The sequence below is a fragment of the Sinocyclocheilus grahami genome, unplaced genomic scaffold (genome assembly GCF_001515645.1).
Source record: "Sinocyclocheilus grahami isolate Dianchi unplaced genomic scaffold, SAMN03320097.WGS_v1.1 scaffold182.1, whole genome shotgun sequence".
Classification (NCBI taxonomy): Eukaryota; Metazoa; Chordata; class Actinopteri; order Cypriniformes; family Cyprinidae; genus Sinocyclocheilus; species Sinocyclocheilus grahami.
In genome coordinates, this window is record NW_015505361.1 from 1251504 (window position 1) to 1275789 (window position 24286).

Genomic DNA, 24286 nt, shown 5'->3' on the forward strand with positions numbered 1-24286 from the left:
TTACAGTCCAAGGTCATCGAAGATGTTTAATCTTTAAAAAAAAAAAAAATGCCGAAACAGTTTGGGAGGAAAACACGGACGAAGCAACGGACCTATATTTTGATTGTGCAAGCAGGTATGAGGGCCGATGCTCGGGTTTGAGCGGGAAGGTTTTGAAGCCTTTGCTCACGATCTTGTGCTGGGAAACCTGCTGCTGCTGCTGCTGCTGTTGTTGTTGTTGGGTGAACGGGAAGCCGGAGGAGATCCCGGAAGATGGAGGGCAGTCATTAGCCGTCGACCACACCGGAGACTGCAGCAATTGCATGGAATCGCCCCATTGGCTGGAGGGGATGGTCATCTGGTAGAGGGAAGAGCTGGGATTGGGCATGATGTTGGTGTGCGAGGAGTGCTGCCAGGGGGCTTTAGGGGGCCAGGTTTTCGTTTTGCTGTCCTGTAACACAAAGAACACAAGATATATTTACATTTAAATTCATGCATTTTATCTAAAGCAACTTTTATTGCATCCAAGGTACATCATTGGATGCAATGAATGTCCTGGGAATCAAACCCATGACCTGGAAATCGAACCCATGATCTTGCATCCTGGGAATCAAACCCATGACCTGGGAATCAAACTCATTATCTTGAATCCAGGTAATCAACCCCATGACCTGGGAATCTAACCCATGACCTTACATCACATGCTAATCGAACTTATGACCTTGCATCCTGGAAATTGAACCCATGACCTGGGAATCGAACCCATGATCTTGCATCCTGGCAATCGAACCCATGACCTGGGAATCAAACCCATGACCTTACATCAATGGAATCGAACCCATGATCTTGCATCCTGGGAATCAAACCCGTCACCTAGGAATCAAACCCATGATCTTGCATCCTGGGAATAAAACCCATGACCTGGGAATCGAACCCATAATCTTGCATTCTGAGAATCAAACCCATTACCTTGCATCCAGGGAATCAAACCGATGACCTGGGAATCTAACCCATGACCTTGCATCCAGGCAGGGGCGGACTTATCCAACAAGCGAGGTAAGCGGCCGCTTGGTGCCCCGGGGAATCAGGGGGCCCCATCTGATATTGCCGAAACATATTTGCAGCGTTGAACAATGTAGCAATCACAGACATATCTGTTAAACGCAATGACCAGAAGTGTCCAAGTTAGAATCCACGCACCGCTCAAAATGCTGCGTTTGTTGAGTTCTGCAAGCTCGGGAATCCTCTCATTATAACAAAGTGTAGATACGATGTAAATAAGAGATTAATTGTGCAGTGTAGAGAGTTTATTAACAGAACGTCATGAGATCGCAATGAACTGAAGTGAGTGACAGCTTTAGTGATTATATGAGGGAGCGCACTTTGTGCGCATTCTAGGCAGTATAATACTGTCTGACTGTCTCAGAACAGAGATATTCACCTCAGTAAGTATTGTGTTTCAATTCATAATTTTATGTGTCTTGATGTTTCAAAATTACTCTCTTTTGTGCTTTTCCTTGGTGCGCCGGCGCAAACTGCCACGCACTTGTATAAAATGCACAAATGCAATGACTGGAGATTTTCGCTTAATAATAGATTACATTTTTTATTTGTTTCTTGGCAAACCCTACCGTATGCCTTTAAGAACACTTGGAATATGGAATGAGTTGTATGGGATACTTTCATGTTTGTAAAAAGATTGAATAAGTTTACAATTCATTAAAGCTGCAGTCTGTAAGTTTTGCCTCTTGGTCGCCATCTCTGTTTGAAAACCTGGAATTGCAGTTACTTGCGGAATTATCTTTCTTGCGTGGGTTGTACTCTGGCGCGGCTCCAGCGTGGATGAATCTAATGTTTTGAGGAGTATGTGTGTGGCAGTCAGTCACCGCACCGGTGTGAATCCTATATCCTAATCACAGATTCTAGTCAACGTCTTGGAATATATGACCCAAATAAGACTTTTCACCATATATTGTCATCTGAACGTTTGTTTTGACCAACTGAGGAAAAAAGCATTACAATAAATCGCACTACCAATGGTGATTTAAACTAACGATCGATTATCTCATATCACATCAAACCGTGCAAATAATTTTTATTGTTATACTTTGTTCTCCCTTTGTTAATGTTAACAACATCAGCATTGCGTGACTATGAGTATAGTGTGTATTAGTGTGTAGATTTCAATTTCTGCACAGTCTAATCTCTAATTGTCATGCCATTCGAATTTCATATTAAGAAATTATTTTAAGCCAAAAAGAAAAGTATGCTCCCTTCGAACTGGTTGTCTTTAAAACACAAATCTTGTGTAATCCCAGGCTATATGTAATCAGAAGCACATTTAAAACTGAAATATAATTTAATTTCAATCACATGTGCTTCATAAACACAATCCTCTCTGGATTACAATCCGCCATCAAAATGATACATTTAATTACTCCCGCTGCTGTGAGAAAAGGCTATAAACGATCCGCCAGCTGCAGGATCCTCACATGCGATAGCCTACTAGCCGGGACAACTTCTTTATGTTTACAGACGTGACGTAATGACGTAGCAGCATGCTTGAATTTCCCGCGAAAACCAACCCGTACCACTCAAATTAGAAAACATTATAATAAGCTAACCGTTGTGAATCGGGCTAAAGTAAGGCGATAGTTTTGAACACTGGCTGGTTTATGTACTTGCTCAAATATTGATTTTGGATCATTTTTAACCAAAAAAAGTTACGGACTGCAGCTTTAAATGGACAAGTGCAAGCGTTTTTTTTTATCATCATCATCTTTTGTAATCCGAAAAAAAAACAAAGGTTTAGAACAGCATCAGGTTGACTAATTACTGGTTGTGAAGGGATAAATAAACTAGAAACTATGAGAGCGAGCGAGCAAAATAAGGGTTAGGCGTAAAAGAGCACATAGGCTAGTTATTGTATTGGGGCCCCATACCTAGAATTTGCTTAGGGCCCCCAAATCCCCAAGTCCGCCCCTGCATCCAGGGTATCAACCCCATGACCTGGGAATCAAACCCATGATCTTGCAACCTGGGAATCTAACCCATGACCCTGGCATTGATAATGCCATACTACTATTTGAGTTATTGGTAAGTTTGTTATAAAGCTTCATATAAAGCAAAACAATGCCAATGCAAAGAAAACACAACAGCGGAAGGGTCAAAGACAAATACTGATGTTCACAATGGTTTTAAGTATTTAAAAAGTTTCCAAAAACAAAAGCATTCCATTTCTGAGAAATGTACTCTTTGTATTCATGGTGGCCTGATGTTATTTAAATCTTTTTCCACATAATTTTAAAATACGTTTAATTTTAATATAAAAATTTTATTTTATTTTTGCTGAAAGACAATCGACTCATGCAACAAGAGTTGACCAACTGGATCATTCCTTCACAACTTTATAACCTAAACTTTAACACCGAATACAATATAAAGCTTGTCTTAAGTTAATTTGACAGCATTTTAACAACACATCAAGATTACATGTTCTCTAAACAAAAACTGCTGTTTTCAAATAAAAACAAACAAACAATGTAATGTATAAACAAAAAATATTTACAATAACAGCTGTATATGAGAAAACACCCACTGTTAAACTCCACCTCTTATTATGATGGAATATATGTGTTTATTAGTTGAAGTGGCATCAGAGAGTCATTAGTACCTGGTTACTGTCGTCACTGGCGTGGTGGAGCGGAGGAGAGGGCAGAGTGCACACTTCCTGTTCACCACAGCTGTGTTTCCTAAAAAACACACTCAACATGAGGGACGCACTCATCTCAAACACACCATCCGGATGAATGGTTTCGGATGAAACTGTCTGATAAAAAGATTAAATGTTTGTTACCGTCTTTGTTTAACAGCTGCTACCAAGTCAGGCCCAGAGAACATGGAGAACAGACTGTCCCCATTGGCTGAGGACGCCTCGTCACTCGAGCTGGCTGAATCCCCCTGATTGGCTGACCAGCCGCTGTTGACCGCCTCTCTGCTCGAAAACAAACATTGATATCAACATATACAACTATTAACGGCAATATTTACACTACCGGTCCAAAGTTAGGAATAATTAAGTTTAAAAAATTTTTTTTAATGAAGTCTCTTCTGCTCACTAAGTCTGCATTTATTCAATCAAAAATACAGTAAAATTGTGAAATATAATTTTTTTTATGTGAATATAAAATTTAATTTATTTCAGTAATCAAAGTTGAATTTTCAGCATCATTCCTCCAGTCTTCAGTGTCACATGATCCTTCAGAAATCATTCTAATATGCTGATGTGCTGCTCAAGAAACATTTCTGATTATTATGAAAACAGTTGTGCTGCTTCATATTTTTGTGGAAACCATGATGCATTTTATTTCTCAGGATTGTATGATGAACAGAAATATATTATATGGATACTCCTACTTCATCTCCAACTTGCACATAAGCATAATTGCAACACTAACATTTGCTTTGCAGATTGTAGCATCCAAATTGCAGGGGATAAACTAGGGCTGCACGATTAATCAAATGCGATTGTCATGCACATCTTGTCAGTAAAGCCGGTTCTAGTAGTAAATCTCCATCACCTGCTTTCAGATGAAGCAGCATTTAATACAAAGAGCCGTAGTTCTCTGACAAGCAACGCAAAAAAAATCGCAGACAACATAATCGTACGATTATGAAATCGAAGAAATCGCTCGCGGTAATGACAGCTGTTTGTGTAGCTTGTCAGTGAACTACGGCTCTGTGTAGTAAATGCTGCTCCATCTGAAAGCACGTGAAAATACCACATTTAATAACATGCTTTTACTCCAAACTCACTTCATAACGTCAGCCGAGTGTTTGAAATAAATCCTTCTGTGAGATGATGTGGCTTCTTACACCGAATAAGGCACGCAACATATTTCATAGTATTCTAAGCAGTGATAAAAGCTATGTCGATTAGCATTGCATTATAGACATACTTTATTATAATGAAAATTATAATAAGAACTCAGATAAACCATGTATTGCCATAGTAATGTATTTATTAGTCAAGTTGAATCAATGAAAGCAGTTAAAACTTCTGTTTATTCAGCAACCCCTATAGGGATTTCCTGGGTTTCTTCTGCGGGGTGTATTTGGACTTTCCGTGCGAGAGCGCCCTCTGGCCTTCGGATGGAGATTTACTACTGATCATAGAACCGTGCTTCACTGAAAGATACGCATGACAATCGCAGCCTCTGTCTAATCATTATTTCGATATCAATTCGATTTATCGTGCAGCCCTAGGATAAACAATGCTGTGCAATACTAGTGTCTGTTATGCAGGTGCACGATTGTCAACAGAGGATCATTACTGTGATTTACACGTCTGTCTCACTGAATGATTGATAAATGGATTTTAGCATGCCAATTTCAGACTATTTTATGTACTTAAAAATGAAATGCATCAGAAATCAGAGTTATAGAAGCTTACAATTTTCACGTCAAGTTGCACTTCAAGCGTAACTCTATTGCACTTTACTAAGAAGATGGAAACTGGACACTGAAACAATTCATGATGAGATGCTGTGCTGTGATTGGTCAGACCGTCTCACCCCTCGCTGTAGTACTCTGGGTGTGTCCAGCCCCTGTGCTGCTCGTCTGGGTGTGGCCAGTTACTGCGGGTGTTGCTGGGCCGACGAACATGCTTCGCCTGTCGTTTTTGCTGCATGGCCTGATTGACCCCGGCAACATAACGCGCAAACTCTGGATCCGAGCCCACTGACGGAGAGACAGAGATAGAGAGAGAGAGTGATGTGTGTCACTTTGTCCTGCTCTTTGTTTAAACTGTCCAGCACAGCAGAAACACATAATAGAGTCCAACACACACACATGCACCACTAATGCACTAAAGTGACCTGATGCATCACAGGAACCACTACATACACCCACACTCACACAGTATAAAAACCATGGCATTTTTAACAATGCGTAATGAGAAAACACTTTTGAATAAGTAACTCAATTGTGTTGTGATGTGACAACCCCTCTTATTATGTGCATTCAAGTGTTAGCATCTAACTAAGTTCATTACATTAAAATTACACTGTCATTTTGATGTATTCTTTCAGAGCAATTCATTATAAAGAAAATATTGCAATAAAAGTAATGCAATTAATCAGATGGAGATGGAGACATGAACACATCTCGGCTTTATATGTGTAAAAACTACTGTGGCGGCTTCAGTCTTTCAATCCTCACCAGAACAAGGGGTCGTGGGCAATATTAGCTCAAAAAGCATGTATGCATAAAAATCCAGTAAAAATAGTACAGCAGTAGCAGTAAGATGGAAACTGGACACTGAAACAATTCATGATGAGATGCTGTGCTGTGATTGGTCAGACCGTCTCACCCCTCGCTGTAGTACTCTGGGTGTGTCCAGCCCCTGTGCTGCTCGTCTGGGTGTGGCCAGTTACTGCGGGTGTTGCTGGGCCGACGAACATGCTGCGCCTGTCGTTTTTGCTGCATGGCCTGATTGACCCCGGCAACATAACGCGCAAACTCTGGATCCGAGCCCACTGACGGAGAGACAGAGATAGAGAGAGAGAGTGATGTGTGTCGCTTTGTCCTGCTCTTTGTTTAAACTGTCCAGCACAGCAGAAACACATAATAGAGTCCAACACACACACATGCACCACTAATGCACTAAAGTGACCTGATGCATCACAGGAACCACTACATACACACACACTCACACAGTATAAAAACCATGGCATTTTTAACAATGCGTAATGAGAAAACACTTTTGAATAAGTAACTCAATTGTGTTGTGATGTGACAACCCCTCTTATTATGTGCATTCAAGTGTTAGCATCTAACTAAGTTCATTACATTAAAATTACACTGTCATTTTGATGTATTCTTTCAGAGCAATTCATTATAAAGAAAATATTGCAATAAAAGTAATGCAATTAATCAGATGGAGATGGAGACATGAACACATCTCGGCTTTATATGTGTAAAAACTACTGTGGCGGCTTCAGTCTTTCAATCCTCACCAGAACAAGGGGTCGTGGGCAATATTAGCTCAAAAAGCATGTATGCATAAAAATCCAGTAAAAATAGTACAGCAGTAGCAGTACAATAAAATAAGTATGTCATGATGATATTAAAAAATGTCCGCTTTAAATGTATAAACCAGTTTTGATAAAAATAGGATAGTTTTGTGAACTGATAGCATTATATATATACAGACGCACATAAAATACACACACTTTAAACTTGAAATAAAGCTAAATTCTAAAATATGCATATTAGATGTGAAACGTAAATTTTTTTTTTGAAATTTTGCAACTAAAATAAATTGGTTAAGTATGAAAATTACTAAAACTGAAATAAAAAAAGTAAATTTTAAAAAAAAGTAAAAAAAAAAAATAATTCTAAAAAAACTAATCACTAAAGTATAAAAATATTACAAAAAAAAACAATATTTAAAAAAATTTTTTAAGAAAAAATAGTTCTTACATTCTTATGCTGCATATACATGTAAAAATGCCTTTTTAGCTGGGACTCACATATTCGATTTTTTTTATTTTTTTATTTTAATTTTCATTTAGTACTTTCTTGTACGTTTGTCATTTTATTTGTAATTTTACTGTATTTTTGCAATATTTCTATCTATTTATATATATATATATATATATATATATATATATATATATATATAAAAAATTTAAAATAGTCATTATATATATATATATATATATATAGCTAAATGTAAAATGTTCAGAATAGTCATTCCCTTCCCTTCCCTGCGGCAAAGTTTTGTTCTCATGAGTTTTGCTCTCTGAACCTGTCTGAACTGACCACTCTCTGCTCACCTGCAGGGTCAAAAGGCATGGAGTCTCCCAACACCCCGAACAGACTCTGGTCACTTTGGTCTCGGTTGGGCCAGGTGTTGTTCCGGGGTCCCTGCGGGGGCTTGTGGCCAAGCATCTCAGACATCATGCTGTCCATGTACGTACTGACCAGCCCCAGACTGTAGAGGTCAGAGCTGAGGTCCGGCAGGCCTGGGGCAGGCCACTGCGTCAAGGGCCCGATGGGCGAGAGGCCCCCTAAAGACCCCTGGGGCCACTTGCTGGGAGCTCTAGGCTGCGGGGGCTGCTGTGAAGAGAGCTGCGGGGAAACCGGCGCCGTTTGCTGCGGCTGACCGATCGGCTGCAAGAGATGCTGGTAGAACGGCAGAGTCTGCGAGGTCGGCTGGGACTGCGGCTGCGTTTGCTGCTGTTTTGGCGTTGAAGGAAGCTGCTGTTGTTGCTGCTGCTGCTGCTGTTGTTGTTGTTGTGTTGGTTGCAGCAAGGTTTGCGCCAACACTTGAGACAGCGAGGGGGGTGGAGCCGCGCCGCTGGGCGGCTTCAAGTCGGCCGCATTCGTAGACGCCACCGAGTTCCTCCTCTTCACCAGCGGAGACGCCTGCTGGGATTTCCCCATGTTGAACCCCGATAGGAAGTCGATGACGTCTTGCATCTCCTGGTCGGTGGGCAGGTTCATGCCCTGCTCGTCTGCGGATGCGCCGTTGGCGATCTGCGCGTGGCTGGGGTCAGGTGTGCACAGCATGCTGCTCATCTGCAGGAGGCTGTGCAGGCGGCTGGCTTTGTCGTCCGAGCTACCGCTGCTCCGTGACGGGGTGCTGGGGATGGAGTAGCTGCCGCCTGTGCTGGAGTTGGACGAGGTTTTCTTGGTGAAGCGTGAGGTGAGTTTGGAGATGGTTTTGGGGAGGCCGCCGGAGGATTTGGTGCTGTTCCCGGGAGGAAGATCGATGGGGCCGCCGTAATCAGTCGTGTCTCGTTGTAGCTGGATCTGAATGGTGGGCAAACTCTGTTCCCTGCGCACAGAAACACCAGCAAGCAATTACATCATCAATCTATGTTATTTTAATATCATGGAGCGCACTAAGGTATGAAGTTATGATTGCAGCACTAATGCTGACACTGACTTGCGCTCCTTCCAGCGCTGGAGGTCAAACACAGCCGTGTAAAGCACGTCCACCAAGCCGAGGGTCTTCTCGGGATCCAGACTGCGCTGCAGCAGAGACATCGTCGCTGGATCCTCCTTCAGACACCTGCAAGACAAAAAGTACATTTAGAAGATAAGATTAGACTTCACTGTTATCCATTTTACTTTACAGTTTTATTTTATTTCACCAGGAAAGGCTGTTCTCACGCTAAGCTTAGCAGCAGAGAAAATAGATCAAACAAATAAAATACAAAATCTTTTTTTTATTTTTTATTTAACTATATTTTTCTCACAACAATATAAGTCTAGCAATTATATAACTTCTTTCAGTTGAATATTTAATAGAAAATAGGATGCTTTTCCTGAAACTGTCTCAAATTGACCCAAATTAACAAGGGTTAATATCTTCATTAAGAGCATAATGGTTTATTTTATTCACACACAGCATTAATCATCTTTACTTTGAATAAATGGCAAATAAAGCATCTTGAACTCTAGTAACCTGCAGCCAGAGAGGATGTGGATCTACTGACGGTGCTACTCAGATTCAATTAACTGCTATAATTACCATAAATATTGCCGTATACGGTTACTCACCATGTAGAAGGAACCTGGATCACAACTTTAAATCCTTCAAGAGAGATCTGAGGGGCGTAAGCTTCCTTATTCTCAATCTGAGCCGTGTCAACCACAACCTGCACACACACACACACACACACACACGTCATCAGGTTTAATAACTGTACTGTACACACCGTCATGAAGATCTGCCAGTATAAATGATGTGTTGCTCGTTCAGTGATCATAATCAATCATTTCTCAGACAAACTAAGTGGACGCTTGAGAGCCCCAGTAACCCGGCTTTTCATCCTGTCAGAGAGCCATTTCCATCCGAAAACACAAATGCAACATTTCCCACAGTTCTTGAAAAGAGGCTGTGAACCCGGGGCAGGCCACTGCGTCAAGGGCCCGATGGGCGAGAGGCCCCCTAAAGGCCCCTGGGGCCACTTGCTGGGAGCTCTAGGCTGCGGGGGCTGCTGTGAAGAGAGCTGCGGGGAAACCGGCGCCGTTTGCTGCGGCTGACCGATCGGCTGCAAGAGATGCTGGTAGAACGGCAGAGTCTGCGAGGTCGGCTGGGACTGCGGCTGCGTTTGCTGCTGTTTTGGCGTTGAAGGAAGCTGCTGTTGTTGCTGCTGCTGCTGCTGTTGTTGTTGTTGTGTTGGTTGCAGCAAGGTTTGCGCCAACACTTGAGACAGCGAGGGGGGTGGAGCCGCGCCGCTGGGCGGCTTCAAGTCGGCCGCATTCGTAGACGCCACCGAGTTCCTCCTCTTCACCAGCGGAGACGCCTGCTGGGATTTCCCCATGTTGAACCCCGATAGGAAGTCGATGACGTCTTGCATCTCCTGGTCGGTGGGCAGGTTCATGCCCTGCTCGTCTGCGGATGCGCCGTTGGCGATCTGCGCGTGGCTGGGGTCAGGTGTGCACAGCATGCTGCTCATCTGCAGGAGGCTGTGCAGGCGGCTGGCTTTGTCGTCCGAGCTACCGCTGCTCCGTGACGGGGTGCTGGGGATGGAGTAGCTGCCGCCTGTGCTGGAGTTGGACGAGGTTTTCTTGGTGAAGCGTGAGGTGAGTTTGGAGATGGTTTTGGGGAGGCCGCCGGAAGATTTGGTGCTGTTCCCCGGAGGGAGATCGACGGGGCCGCCGTAATCAGTCGTGTCTCGTTGTAGCTGGATCTGAATGGTGGGCAAAGTCTGTTCCCTGCGCACAGAAACACCAGCAAATAAATTATTATTATTATTTTAGTATCATGAAGGTGCTATTATAGTTTGTATTCAAATTTTGAATTAGTTTTTAACTTTTCCATTTTATTTTTAAAGTATTTTTTTATTTTTATATAGCTTTTATTGATTTTATTTCAGCTTTAAAGGGCACCTATTATGCAAAATTCACTTTCACATGTTTTTTGGACATAAATGTGTATTGGCAGTGTGCACACAACCACCCTATAATGCTAAAAATCTGCCCGCCCTTTTTTTTTTTAAATCTCCATGTATCATTAGCAGCATCTCAGAGCAAGCCGATCACAGAATCTGTGAAAAAGGAGGATGTCACAATTTACCAGCCCCACCCACGATTGTTGATTTGACACTGCCATAAGCTAGCCGAGACCCCGCCCTGAGTGAGCCGCACACAATCCACCATGTTTATCTTCATGCTAGAGCGTTTAAAAGCAGCATTCAAGTAAGCAATATCTTCTTATTAAGGCGTTATTCAGTCCAGAGCAGTAAGTGATTCTCTGCTTATATTAAATTTTCTGCACACACTGTCATGAAGATCTGCCAGTATAAATCATGTGTTGCTCGTCCAGTGATCATAATCAATCCTTTACAGTCAAACTAATGCCAAGTGGATGCTTGAGAGCCCCAGTAACCCGACTTTTCATCACTGTCAGGAGCCATTTCCATCCGAAAACACAAATGAAACATTTCCCACAGTTCTTGAAAAGAGGCCGTGAAGCCACAGCATGCAGTTGCATTTGAAAGGGAGAGGGCGTTTCCTATCAAACAGGAAGTGGGCTATTGTTATTAATAGCGCAGGTGTATCCTCAATGTGACTCAACTGATGGCGACTCTCCACTAAAAACACACACACGCCCAAAGGTCACGGTCACTCTGACCACACACACGGCAAGGACAGAAACAGAGTCATGGAAACCACTTTATGATTATTCAGAAATCATTTTCCTGTAGCCGGAGGCCTTTTTCAAATCCTCATTATTCAGACTTTCATTCTTTCTTTCATGTGAACGTTGCTGACAGTGAACCAATAAAGCTATTCTGGAATATCAAGGTTATAATAGAAAACTAAAACCATACAACACATTTTTGTTACTTGAAATAAACGTAAAAAATATATACATATATAAAAAATACAAAAGATAAACTTTTTATTTCAGCATGTTGCTGAATATATGTGACCCTGGACCACAAAACCAGTCATAAGGGTAAATTTTTTAAAATTGAGATTTATACAGCTGAATAAATAAACTTTCCATTGACGTATGGTTTGTTAGGATAGGACAATATTTGGCCGAGATACAACTATTTGAAAATCTGGAATCTGAGGGTGCAAAAAAATCTAAATATTGAGAAAATCATCTTTAAAGTTGTCCAAATGAAGTTCTCAGCAATGCATATTACTAATCAAAAATTAAGTTTTGATATATTTACAGTAGGAAATTTACTAAATATCTTTACTTAATGTCCTAATGATTTTTGGCGTAAAAGAAAAATCTATAATTTTGACCCATACAATGTATTTTTGGCTATTGCTACAAATATACCTCAGCGACTTAAGACTGGTTTTGTCCTCCAGGGTCACATATGAAATAAAAATTAAACATTATTATACACATTTTAAAAATAACAAAATTACAAAAACATTACATTTAAAATAAAAAAGAAAATTTTTAAATAAAAACTAATTTAAAATGATAAAAAGTAAACTGCCTTGAATGCATTAAAACAATGCAAGTTGCTTTGGATAAAATACATACATGTAAATGCAAGACAAAAAAAAAAAAAAAGTGAACGTTGGTTGACGGTTTTACGCATGTCTTCCTGTCCAAGTGGTCCGTTCCTGTCTGGAATAAGCTGCAATGTGGATCAGACTTTATGCTCTTTGTCAAATGTGTGAAACTCACCAGTCCAGCCTGTCCAAACAGCAGCTGAACGGCCGTCTTACAGGCTCCTCTCCAGCTGGAGGGACACACCTGGTTCAGCACCTCTGTGACGGGCGAATCATCTCGCACGGCCACACCGTTCTGATCCACCGCATCCTTGAGCAGCTGCAGCATGGCATGCTGGGAAGAGATTATATTAAATGAAATAAGATGATTCTTTTTACTGTAATGTGCATGAATGTTTTACTGTACTACTCAACAAATTTGAGGTCGGTAAGATGTTTTTGAAAGTCTCTTCTGCTCATCAAAGCTGCATTTATTTAATCAAAATATTATTAAAATTGAAAATAACTCTCTTCTATCTGAATATATTGTAAAATGTAATTTATTTCTGTGATGTGCAGCTGAATTTGTCACATGATTGTTCAGAAATCATTCTAATATTCTGATTTGCTGCTCAAGAAACATTTCTGATTTTTATCATCCTCAATGTTGAAAACAGCTGTGCTGCTTCATATTTTTGTGGAAACTGTGATACATTTTATTTTTCAGGATTCTTTGATGAATAGAAAGTTCAAAAGAACAGCATTTATTTGAAATATAAATCTTTTGTAACATTATATATGTCTTAACTGTCACTTTTGATCAATGTAATGCATCCCTGCTGAATAAAAATATTGATTTTTCAAAAAGGTCTCAAAATGAAAATGCGCCTAATTGTAATATCAATAAAGAAAAACTGCTAAATGGTCTTAAAAAGGCCTAATTTTCTTGTTTTGGATGTGAAATATGAGGCAGATGTGATATGCACATAACAGTGGTTAAAACAAACAGTCTGAGATGTGCTAGATTTATCCTCTTATTTTTGTACTCGCTTTCATGGAAAACACTTCCAGTCGGGACCGCATCCCATCTCTAGTCATCAATCAGAAGTGTGTGTTCTGAGTACCGTTTTAAGCTTGAGGTTATCTGATGCGCTTTCATTGAAGGAAACTCCTCGGAGGAGATGAGAGCCGATCTGGACGGGGATTGTGGGTAATTCACACTGGATGGGCTGAGACGTGGTGTGAAAGCGTCCGGCCTGCTGGGCCTCAGCGTCACTACAGCAGCCCTGCAAAAACGCATAATAAAATCACGTGACTCACCCAGATACATGAAAACAAAGTCATGTTTACAAGTAACAGGCTGCAAAATGAGCAGTTCTGTAGAAGAAGAATGAATCGAAAGGTTACAAAGTTCAACGTTCCATTTGAAGCAATGAGGTTGCTTGTTTAACATGTTAAGACGGTTTCTCCTTGTCTAACCGAACAGTTCTTATCCAGAATATGATGCACGGTGGATCACACAAGATGTAGACAGTCAAACGTCTGTCCCTGTGCGACTGCGGAACACATGCAGCTCCAGAAAGCAGCTTTAATCTGTACTAAGCTGTAATTCCACACACGGCAAACATGCCTGCAAAGCTGCTTCCACTGATTTGGGATTAAGGTGAAATCCGGCCTTCAGAGCATATTCACTGTGACCCAAAGAGTCTAACGCCACTTTATACGCCTGCAACACACACACACAGAGAGACTTATTAATGTCAGTGGCTCAAAATAAGCCTCATTATAATCAGAATAACATGTAATTTACTTTATACATTTTTACAACATTATAAAGCATAGTCTTGCAGGTGATCAACAAATTCTTAAAAGCAAATACATATGGAAAGTTTTGTTACATTATTCCACATAAATAGATTATGGTCCACAAATAAATGTAACGAGAAAGATAAAAAGTAAACATAGAATGAGAGGAGTTTCACTAAAATTAATTAAATTCACCAATAAATACAATGAGATTTGCAAAGAAAATAAAAAACATTCACAATCTTTTTATGTCACAAACACAACTTTGTCTGGCCTTCATTTGTGAATCACATCCTGATGGTTTGTAGATTGGCTTTTAAAACTAAGAATATAATATTCTGGTGTTTGCATTAAATGAAATTAACAAAAGTGATTTTATAAACATAGAAAGCATATTAAATGCAAGTAAAGTGTCTACTTTAATGTTTCAAATAACTTTTGTGAAGATGTCAAAATATGGGTGAAATTATTTTCGATAATCATTCAGCATAACAGATATATTTATGTAAAAATTAAACATGCAAATCCTGACCTGTACTACTTGTACATCTATTGTAGAATATGTGAGAATAAGTAAAACTTGATGACAAATAGGGGGAAACCTAGTGTTTTGAAGGATAGTGACAAAGACTGGTAAAGATTTAAAATGACAATGAACTATGCTTTGGGAGCTTGAAGGAGATCCATGTTCATTTATTATGATTTTACGTCACGAACTACAACTGTAATAACTGTATTAACTGTCTGTGTGTGTGTGTGTCTGTGTGTGTGTGTGTGTGTGTGTGCTCACCTGCAGAGCGCTGTCGATATTGGCGTTGAGCTCTTTGAGCTGGTGTTCAGGGATGGAGGTGTTCTGAGAACAGAAGAGCTGCTGCACCTGAATGCCAGACAGACAGCCGTCTCTCCCTCTCTCCCTGAGACACGCTGTCACCTGAAGCACACACACGCCTGGTTAACTCAGCGTTTATTTGATCTGAAAGTATTTAGCTAAGTATTTGAGGTAGTATGTAGCCCGAACTGAATAGGAAGACAAAGAGACTTTGCAAAATCCTATCTAGACAATAAATGGGTGAATCTCACAAAAAAATAAGACATATTTTTAATAAAATATAATAATATCTAATTAAACATCAATAAAATTTGTTACATTTTATTTAACTATGTTCTAAAATATAATTCATTTAATTCAAACATTTTCAAATGATTTTGTAAGGGTTTGATGACTAAAATGCACACTTTTTTCTTTGCTTTATAAAGTAGTTTACTTATATTTTAACTGAACAGGATGACGTCACAAAATTAATTCTATATATATACTGTATGTATAAATATATATATATATATTTAAAGTAAATTTTAAAGTACATTTTTAGAGGGTCAACCATTTTAGTTTTTTAGACTTTTTCTCATATGGAGGGTCAACATATGAAAAACAGGTTGGTTGATTGTGCATTGATTGATGGTGTTTGTACCTCTGAAGCTCCCTTCCATGAGCGGACAGCCTCCTCCAGCTCCGTCAGGGGCCCAGGGCCCGTGTTCTGTGTTTGGGCATTTCCATGTCTCTCCTGAACCTGCGCCAGTGCCTCGGCCAGACAGGACTGCGCCACCGGCTGGACTTTCTGCAACGCCTGTGACAGGAACTGGAAATGCACCTGCATCACCGTCAGGAAGCAGCGGCCCAGCACCTGAGAAAGAGAGTCATATTAAACCTTTAACCACAAAACACAGCATCAAAACTGACTTGATCCTTAATTCAGGCTCTATTAAAGGGAGAATTCACCCAAAAATGTTTATTCAGCCATCTTTTACATTTATAAAAAATAAAAAATAATACTATGAAAGTCAATGGGTACCGTCAACTATTTGGCTACCATCATTCTTCCAAATATCTTCTTGTGTATAACAGAAGAAACAAACTCATACAGGTTTGGAAAAAATCTGGGGTGAGAACGACAACCGAATTTGCGTGAACTATCCCTTTAGATCGGTTATATTTTTGCACAAATTAAAGCATGTTTTCCAATGTAATTTTGTTTGGATTCTGTTTTAATGGCTTATTTAAATTTTAATAACTAACAACCATGTCCAATATAAAATTCATAAAACTTGAACAAGTTTATAATTTAAACTTTTTTTATTTATTTATTCATTCATTTATTTTTACAATAACCAGGCTATATGAAACATTTTATTTTTTCAGTCCCCCCCCCCCTCAGAAAAAACGTCTATTAAAATTTTTCTGGATTTAAGCTTTAACACACATTTATAAACAAATGAAGGCATAAAATATGAACAACATCACTGTATAAAAAATGTAATCAAAGGATAATTTAACAATTCCTTTTATTTTTGGCAAACAACAGAGGATTACATTAAAACAGAAGAAAAATAAGCCTGATATATTTTTTAATAATGTAATTATTATTAAGCATGCTAATCTGCAGGGGAAAAGTCTCCTTTGACCAAAAAAGGCCACACAAGCTGATGTTCAGACATAAAACAAAACAAAATACCTGAAAAGGTTGCACAGAAAAAGAAAGCAGGGAACATTTTTTTTTTTGAGAATGAAATAAAGAGGTGTGACATGTTTCTCAGCTTTCCTTATGACTTATGGCCAGAAACAGGCACATACATCTGGTGCTGATGTTTTGTTAATAAGCAGAACTAAAACCACAAACCAAATGAGGCAAGAAACCCACCGAGGTCAACGCAGCAGACTGCGCTCGATGTTCCGGGAAACGGTGGTCGATCCCGATAGTAATGAGAGCGTTCTGAACATTCCCAGACACAGATGCATTCTAGCAGATTTACAGAGTTACTGCCGTATCGCTTCCTAAATAGGGAGTCTTTCCTGACTCGCGTCTTACTCATCAAGACGAGAGCGCGGAGACAAGCTCGTAAAAATAATGAAATAAAGACACAGGATCAGCATCTGCTCAAACCACTTCAGTCACTTCGCTGATTGGCTCTGTGTATGTTTTCAATAAATAACTTGAATTTTGTAGATCGACAGAAAGAGTCAGAATTGCGATGCATGACTTGATTCTTTCCCTCAAACTGTTCATAAAGAGAGAAGGCAGGAGACAGGCCTGTCACCCCCACCACAGCAGAAAGGGTTTCTTTTACAGGTATCTGCTCAAAATATCTACAGGCCAAGTTGTAAAGACAGAAATATGCCGTCTTGTGCAACAGGAGACAGGAAAAACAAGGCGATGCCAGTTTCAGTCTTTCACCCCTCACGCAGAAACACCTGAGAGCCGACAGCGTATATAGGAACCTGCTTTAAAAATTAGCTCAAGACAGATTTGGACACACTGCTAATAAGGGCATAAATCAACTAACTGTATTATTCCAGGCTTATTTAAAGGTTTCTGGGCTTGTCCACTTGTTGATGATAAGCACGAGAAAGATTCTGACAAGTGAAACTTACAACAAAGTTAAACTAAAACATTCTAAGGGTTCAGAATTTAAATAAATACAGTCAATTGCAGGGAAAAAAAAAACATTCAAAATTGATTCTTGATTCTAAAGCACATGACAAAAAAACAACATACACACACTGACATAGTAGCACGGTTTAAAACACCTTTGACATACAGTACATAAATGCAAAATTAAACAAATAAATGGTAAAAATACTAAATAAAAAAAATTATAATAAAGTAGTAAATAAATAAATACATTTAGGCATTTAAAACAGCCTATAGTAAAAAGTAAAGTGTTCAATACAAATAAATAAATATAATAATAAAATATAAAAATATATATTCCTGTATAATGCAATTTAACATTTGTAATAACAACAGTAACAATGAGTACAAATATATTACTATATAACATTTACTACTACTATTATTTTTATTATTATAATAAAAATATTGAAATGGGGAAATAACAGTACAAATTAAAAATAGACACTAAAGGGACAAAAAATTAATATAATCATAATCAATAATAATAATTGTAAATATTATACATTAATGCAATATTTTATTATTACTATTATTGTTATTATTAGCAACATAACATTAATATAATAATAATGTATTAATAATAATGACGATAATAGTAAATATATATTAATGCAATATTTTATAATTACTATTATTGTTATTATTAACAACATAAAATAAATATAATAATAATAATAATGTATATATAATAATAATGATAATAGTAAATATAATATATTATTGCAATATTTTATAATTACTATTATTGTTATTATTATTAACAATATATAATAATAATAATAATAATAGGCAATAATATTGAAACAGGGAAAGAACAGTGCAAATTAAAAACTGAATCTAAAGTGGCTAAAAAGAGTGTATTTCAAGACCAAGAACACTGTGAAAGCAAAGATAATTGTTTTGGTCAATTGATTCACATTGAATCCTTAATGGTACAGTAAATTCAATGCATTGCATACAAAGTCATGCAGAATCAATCTGGGTGACGATAAACGGTCTAAACTAATTGTTCAGCCCAGATTTAGATGAGCCTTAAACAGCAGTGCTATGCCTTACAATTCATCGTCAGCAGTAAATATGGACTCATCCATTTAAAACCTCTCAGGATCAGCATTCCCCTGTTCATATGCAAACAAATCACATCACAAGGTTTGGAAACCTGATCTAGGTGTAAGAACTGTTCTTATTGAGGGCACCCAAAAAGAGCACTGCTGATTGGCTGAGCGGTGCAGCGGGTGTATTTCTGTAGCGGCGCTTCATTGAGACAATTGCGGTGTAAGCTAACACCCCGGGGACGGGAATACCCTGCTGTCGCCCTGCCAGCCCAATGTAAACAGGAGAATCAACTCGCCCCTTAGCAGACTCCCGCGAGGCAGGAAGGGCCACTCGCAAACAAAACGCTCATTAGCAAACACAAGACGCTGAATAGACACTAGTCACCGCCTGTAGAGTCTGTGCCGTGTTTACAGAGAGCGAAATACTTCCTCTGGTTCCGTACACGAGTTCAGAAGGCCGCAGTTTAATAAACACTGACATTTCCATGCATATCTGGCAGCTGAAATGTTCTGACAAAACACAGGCTGTGTTTTAAAGCAGCAGAACTGGTATGTTTTTTCCATTCTGTATGTAAAACAGACATACCACAAGCCTTGTTCACAAGACAAGATGAAAATACTTGAAAACACAGCCGAAACTTTCCAGAGCAGCTGCTGTAAAAATTCTGGGTGAGTATTCAGGATGTTTTTGCTTCTGCAAACATTATAAAACATTTTTAATATCTGAAAACATTCCACAGCAAACACGTTCAGGCGGAAAGAATTTGGAATTGCCAGGATACTCCATTTCATACTTTTGAAAACTTTGGCGTTTTGTGTTTAGCGCGAGGTTCCGTCGGGCCTCAAATCTGGTCTGTATAGCTGCAGGTCTGGCCAGGGTCCCTGCCGCAGCGCCCGTTTTAAAGGCCTGTGGTGTGAAGCCTTCCTGCTCTGAGCGTGACCACATCCACCAGGGCACAAACCCTCACTCATAAAGGCATCATTTCAGCTTATGTGTGTCCCTCGAGCAGAGACACGGAGACTGACCAGCGCGGCTCAACTCACACGGCCAACCGCACCAGCTAGAAAGTATGTCCACTTGAATAGAGACGGTTAGAGTGAGAGCATCTGGCTTCTGAAAATATCTCTGAACAGAGGAATTCCTCTATAAAAGATCTGGAGGCCTCTTCTCTCTCAGTCTTTGAAAAATAATCAGTGTCTGAGGAACAACAGAGGCCTGATGGTGAGCATCTCCAGCTAGAGCAAACGGCATAGGTTGCAAAAACTGCTAAACAGAGTTTCTGATGTGAATTACATAAAAAAAATTAAAAAAATAAAAAAAGAGAGCGAGAGCTTTCCAAAATTCACAGGCTCTGTTTGCCGGCATCATTTATGGCATTTATTGATATTCTAGATTTTAAACAGAGTTGCAATTTAAAATGTGATTTATATAACACAAAAAAAATCTAAATTTTTACTGTGCTTGTTTGCACAATTTGGTTCAAATTTCTGTGATTATGCATCGATATGACTATAACAACAACAACAACATATATATATATATTTTTAAAAATATATTTATTATTAAATATTTATAACTAAATTAAAGAGAACCTATAAAGCAAAATTCACTTTTTTTATTGTTTTTGAACATAATTTATGTGCCTGCAGTGTGCGTACACAACCACACTATTGTGATAAAAATTCATCCACTTTTTTATTTTCCCCATAAACACTAAATCAGAAATTGTGTTTAAAAATGAGCCATTCAAGGAATGTACTCAAAAGTGATTCATTACTTTGAATAGGCCCCGCCCACGACTGGTAACAATCTCTGACTTATTAGCTTAGCTCCTCCCTTAAGTGAGCTGTACACAGTCCACCATGTTTATCTCCCTTTAAAATCAGAATTCAAGAAAGAAATTCATTCTTATAAAGCTACTAAAGTTATTCAAGAGCAGAGTGATTTTCTGTTTTTGTTTTGCTGTTTGATTCATATTAACAACACAGACAGCAATAGGTAATGTACATTGCGCTGCTGTCACACACATCGAATACACACATACGATTTATTTCCCAGCTGTTTACATTCACAGACATAACCAACTGCATTTATGTGTTTTTGACATAACCTTGCTTGTATTTGACAGTTTAAGTGTAATAAGACAAGAAAGAGAACACGTGGCGCACCAACTGGCAGCCAGCTTTTTGTGCGCGCACTTCGGATGTGTGCGCTCAGAACACCATATATCAGAAGTTTACACTGATATGACGAAGATGATGATGTCGAAGAACAGCAATGTCACGTGAGTGTGACTGAGATCAATATGATAACCAAGACCAAACTGAGAGTATCCGAGGCGCAAGCAGCAAAGGCTCTGCGGAAAAGTGGGCGGAGATTCATTTGCATTTGAAGATGCATGCACCAAACGCAAAGCTTCAACAGAGAAAAACATGTTCCCAGCAAACGAATAGCGCCGACTGCAGTTACCCAGTTAGTTTTTACCGGCTGTTATCGGAAGAGCTTTACAAAATCCACAAGCTCCAATCTGACTGGCTCCTAAAATCACTTCCAAGGAAGTTTGTGGGCATCATTTATGGTGTTTTGAGACACCTTGTAACATGTAAACAAGACATTAAGCTACCTTTAAAGGCATAATATGTAAGATTTTCATAATAAAATATCCAAAAACTACTTGCACAGTGTGATATATTTCATGCAGTTGTGTATTTATGTTATCCCAAAAGTTCCCAAGGAGTTGTAAATCCAGAAAAATTCAAATTTTAAATAATGACTCGTCCCTGGTCATTGTCGCCTATCAATGACGTAATATCCGCACTATCCTCATTCTCCGTTTGTAGAAACTATGGCAACACAGACACAAACGCTACTGTACAGTTAAACTAAATCCGTTTTTGGCTGTTGAGACAAAATTAAATGAAAAGTGTTGACCGCAGCATTAAATTTAGATCTGCTCAACGTTGTGCCATGATTTTTTTTTACACGTTTTTACAGTGTTGCGCATTATAACCAATCACACACAAGTCCGTTGAGCTTATGAATGCAATGGTCAAACAGAGGAGTTCAAATTAGGGTTTTTTTGTTCACTGCATGCACTCGCTGACTGAATTCAGCTCTCACGTGAATTCTCTCATCATAAACAACAAAGACAGATGTACGTATTATGTAGGCCTAAGAGATTCATTCATAAAACCGTGTATAGACAGCTTTACAGAGTATAAGGGGAGTTTTTTGAGTGCTTAAACTTACGCTAGACTTAAGTTAGTCAATGTTCTTTGACAATGTATGTTCTTTGCTCACATTCTCTGTATAATTTATTCGCTGTTTGAATAACTGTGGAAGGTACAGGTAATAAAAATAATAATAATTACCTCATCCGTGAGCATCCTCCTTCATAGCATGGCTTCAAGCTTCGCCTTTGTTATTGTTTTGAAAATGTGACCTCTAGTGGCGAAAACCTACATATTGTGCCTTTAACCTCAAAGACAAGTACTTCTAAACATCAACATGCAAGGTGGTTTTCGAGTGACTTACCTCAACGTCCTGCCGGCTGAAGTCGTTCTGGTCTTTGAAGTTAGCCGCGCCTGCGCTGAGCTCCATCAGCATTTTGCCGATCTCGGGCTTTATTGCTGTGGTGAGCCGGCTGGTCGTTTCCATGACATGTTCCTGCACGTCCTTCAGTTGCATAGCTGCTTTGGAGTAACGCGAGTCCCGGAAAACGCTGCCAAAGAGCTCGGTCAGGAACGCGCTTGCGCGGCAGAACGCGTTCAGCGCATCCAGGTATTTGGAGATGCCTTGCTGGATGTCCGCGATCGCCGTGGTGGCGCCGGGGGGCGGGGCGTGGCAGACAGAAGGGGAGGAGCCTATGGTCGCCATGGGAGAAGGGGTGGAGCAAGAAGAGCCCAACGGGGCGCTGAGGGTCCGACTGAGCTCGGGCAACTGGAACTGCTGGTGTTGCTGCACTTTGTGCTTGGACCCGCCAAGCAAAAAGCGCAGCTTGTAGTCCATTTTACTTTCTTGTGCACTGCAACAATACATAAGCATTAAATGCGCCCAGGGAGTAACGGTCCTCTCGACTTCACCTTCGAATGAGTTCTGGATGCCTAATTTGGGACTCCTGGAATCAAGTAAATAGATAGCTTAAAGATCCCATCAGAGGGGAAGTCATGACAGTATCCCGCTCCAGAGAGAGATGGAGAGCGGCACGATGGAAGGTTCAAGGAAATCTTGCAGCCCAGCTGCAGCTCCAGACGCAGCTCACATCAAAATTTTTGCGCAAAAAATGACAAAAGATTTCACTGAAACTTAGTTTCCTTTAGAAGTGGTTCACAGGTGCCTCATGGGAAAATACGATCTAGCTTTAATCCTGGATGAAAATCCAAAGTGCATAATCAATCCTTCATACGGAAGCGAAAAACCCTTCTTTCCCAACGCTTTCCGTAGCCCTCTAATAAAAATAGAAAAATCTTAAAAATCTCTCAGCAAAAAACAATATGAATTTTCAGGAGAGGAAAAACAGTGACAGGATTGGCGCGAGCTACGGGGTGATGTCACCTTGGCACGTTGCGGGCCTGCGCCGCTCTGACGGATCCAGTCGGTCAGAAGGTTTGTGAGCACTGTACAGCTGGTCTGGGCCGAGCGGGGGCCGGTTGAACAGACGCAGCTGCCGGGAGAGATCACCTGGCTCCCTCTTGATCAGTTTCCAGTGCCTGAGGTAGTTAATACTCACAACGGAAACAAATGTGCTTCCAGATAGGAGTCTCTCTGCAAACGCAGGCCGCAGAAACAAAAGCACAAACTATCTGTAAGGCCTCTCAGTCATTTCCTGCAAAAGAGACAAAGAGAAAATGTCAGTGAGATATCACAGGGAGGATGTGTTTTGACATTAGTTTCCAAGCGTCTCCTGGAGATTTGATTCAGGCGTTGGTTTTCAAACAGTGCACTGATTACAGTGTATTAGAGAGAGTTTCTCTGGTCATTAAACCATCAACTGTATGAGGCCTAAATTATACTCTTGCTGCATTTGTGTGCAAAAAAAAAATCTAATATTTTAGCACAGTAATAAAAATGGTGAAAATTGTGTGTAAAGAAACCAGTGTCGTTAACTATAACAAAAACTATTAAAAACAGATTGTGGTAAAAAAAAAAAATAAAGCTGAATAAAAATAAAATAAATAATAAATGAAAAATGGAAACAAACTAAAATAAGTGTGCGTTGAAGTACTCAAATAACTAAAACTGAAAAATAAAAAAACAGAATAAAAAGCATAAAAAACTAAATTATTAAAACAAATTAAATAAAAAAAAATAAAAGCTAGGTCAATCAGACGCAAAAGACACAGTCCAATAATCCGACGCTTTTTGACAGGCTCTCAGTGTGAGCGCGCCTCTTGAGTACGCGCTCAGAAAAAGCGCATGCAGAACAGCATATGAATTAAATGTTTAAACGGTATTGCTTTAAAGCAGATGGAAATAGTGTAGTTTTGTGATTG

The 24286-nt window shown here is 39.5% G+C and overlaps 1 protein-coding gene across 1 annotated transcript; it reads right to left on the minus strand.

The window, feature by feature from the left end:
• On the minus strand, nt 1-23619 carry garre1 (granule associated Rac and RHOG effector 1). The gene is made up of 14 exons (XM_016284416.1): nt 22329-23619; nt 15738-15950; nt 15056-15196; nt 14090-14185; nt 13584-13745; nt 12656-12814; nt 9550-9647; nt 8933-9058; nt 7818-8821; nt 6350-6515; nt 3836-3973; nt 3653-3731; nt 93-430; nt 1-31 (listed from the first exon to the last, which is right to left on the minus strand). The coding sequence occupies exons 1-14, from the start codon at nt 22836-22838 to the stop codon at nt 1-3; spliced, it is 3261 nt and encodes a 1086-aa protein (XP_016139902.1). The 5' UTR covers nt 22839-23619.
• Between the last annotated feature and the right edge of the window lie 667 nt (nt 23620-24286).

Bases quoted from the DNA above. Each gene is read 5' to 3' on its own strand.
- garre1 (XM_016284416.1), bottom strand. From the start codon at position 22,838: ATGCTTATGTATTGTTGCAGTGCACAAGAAAGTAAAATGGACTACAAG. The intron at 9,648-12,655 runs GTGAGTTTCACA...GTGTGTGTGCAG, and splicing joins TGTTTGGACAGGCTGGACTG to GTTGTGGTTGACACGGCTCA. The intron at 6,516-7,817 runs GTGAGCAGAGAG...TCTCTCCGTCAG, and splicing joins CATGCCTTTTGACCCTGCAG to TGGGCTCGGATCCAGAGTTT.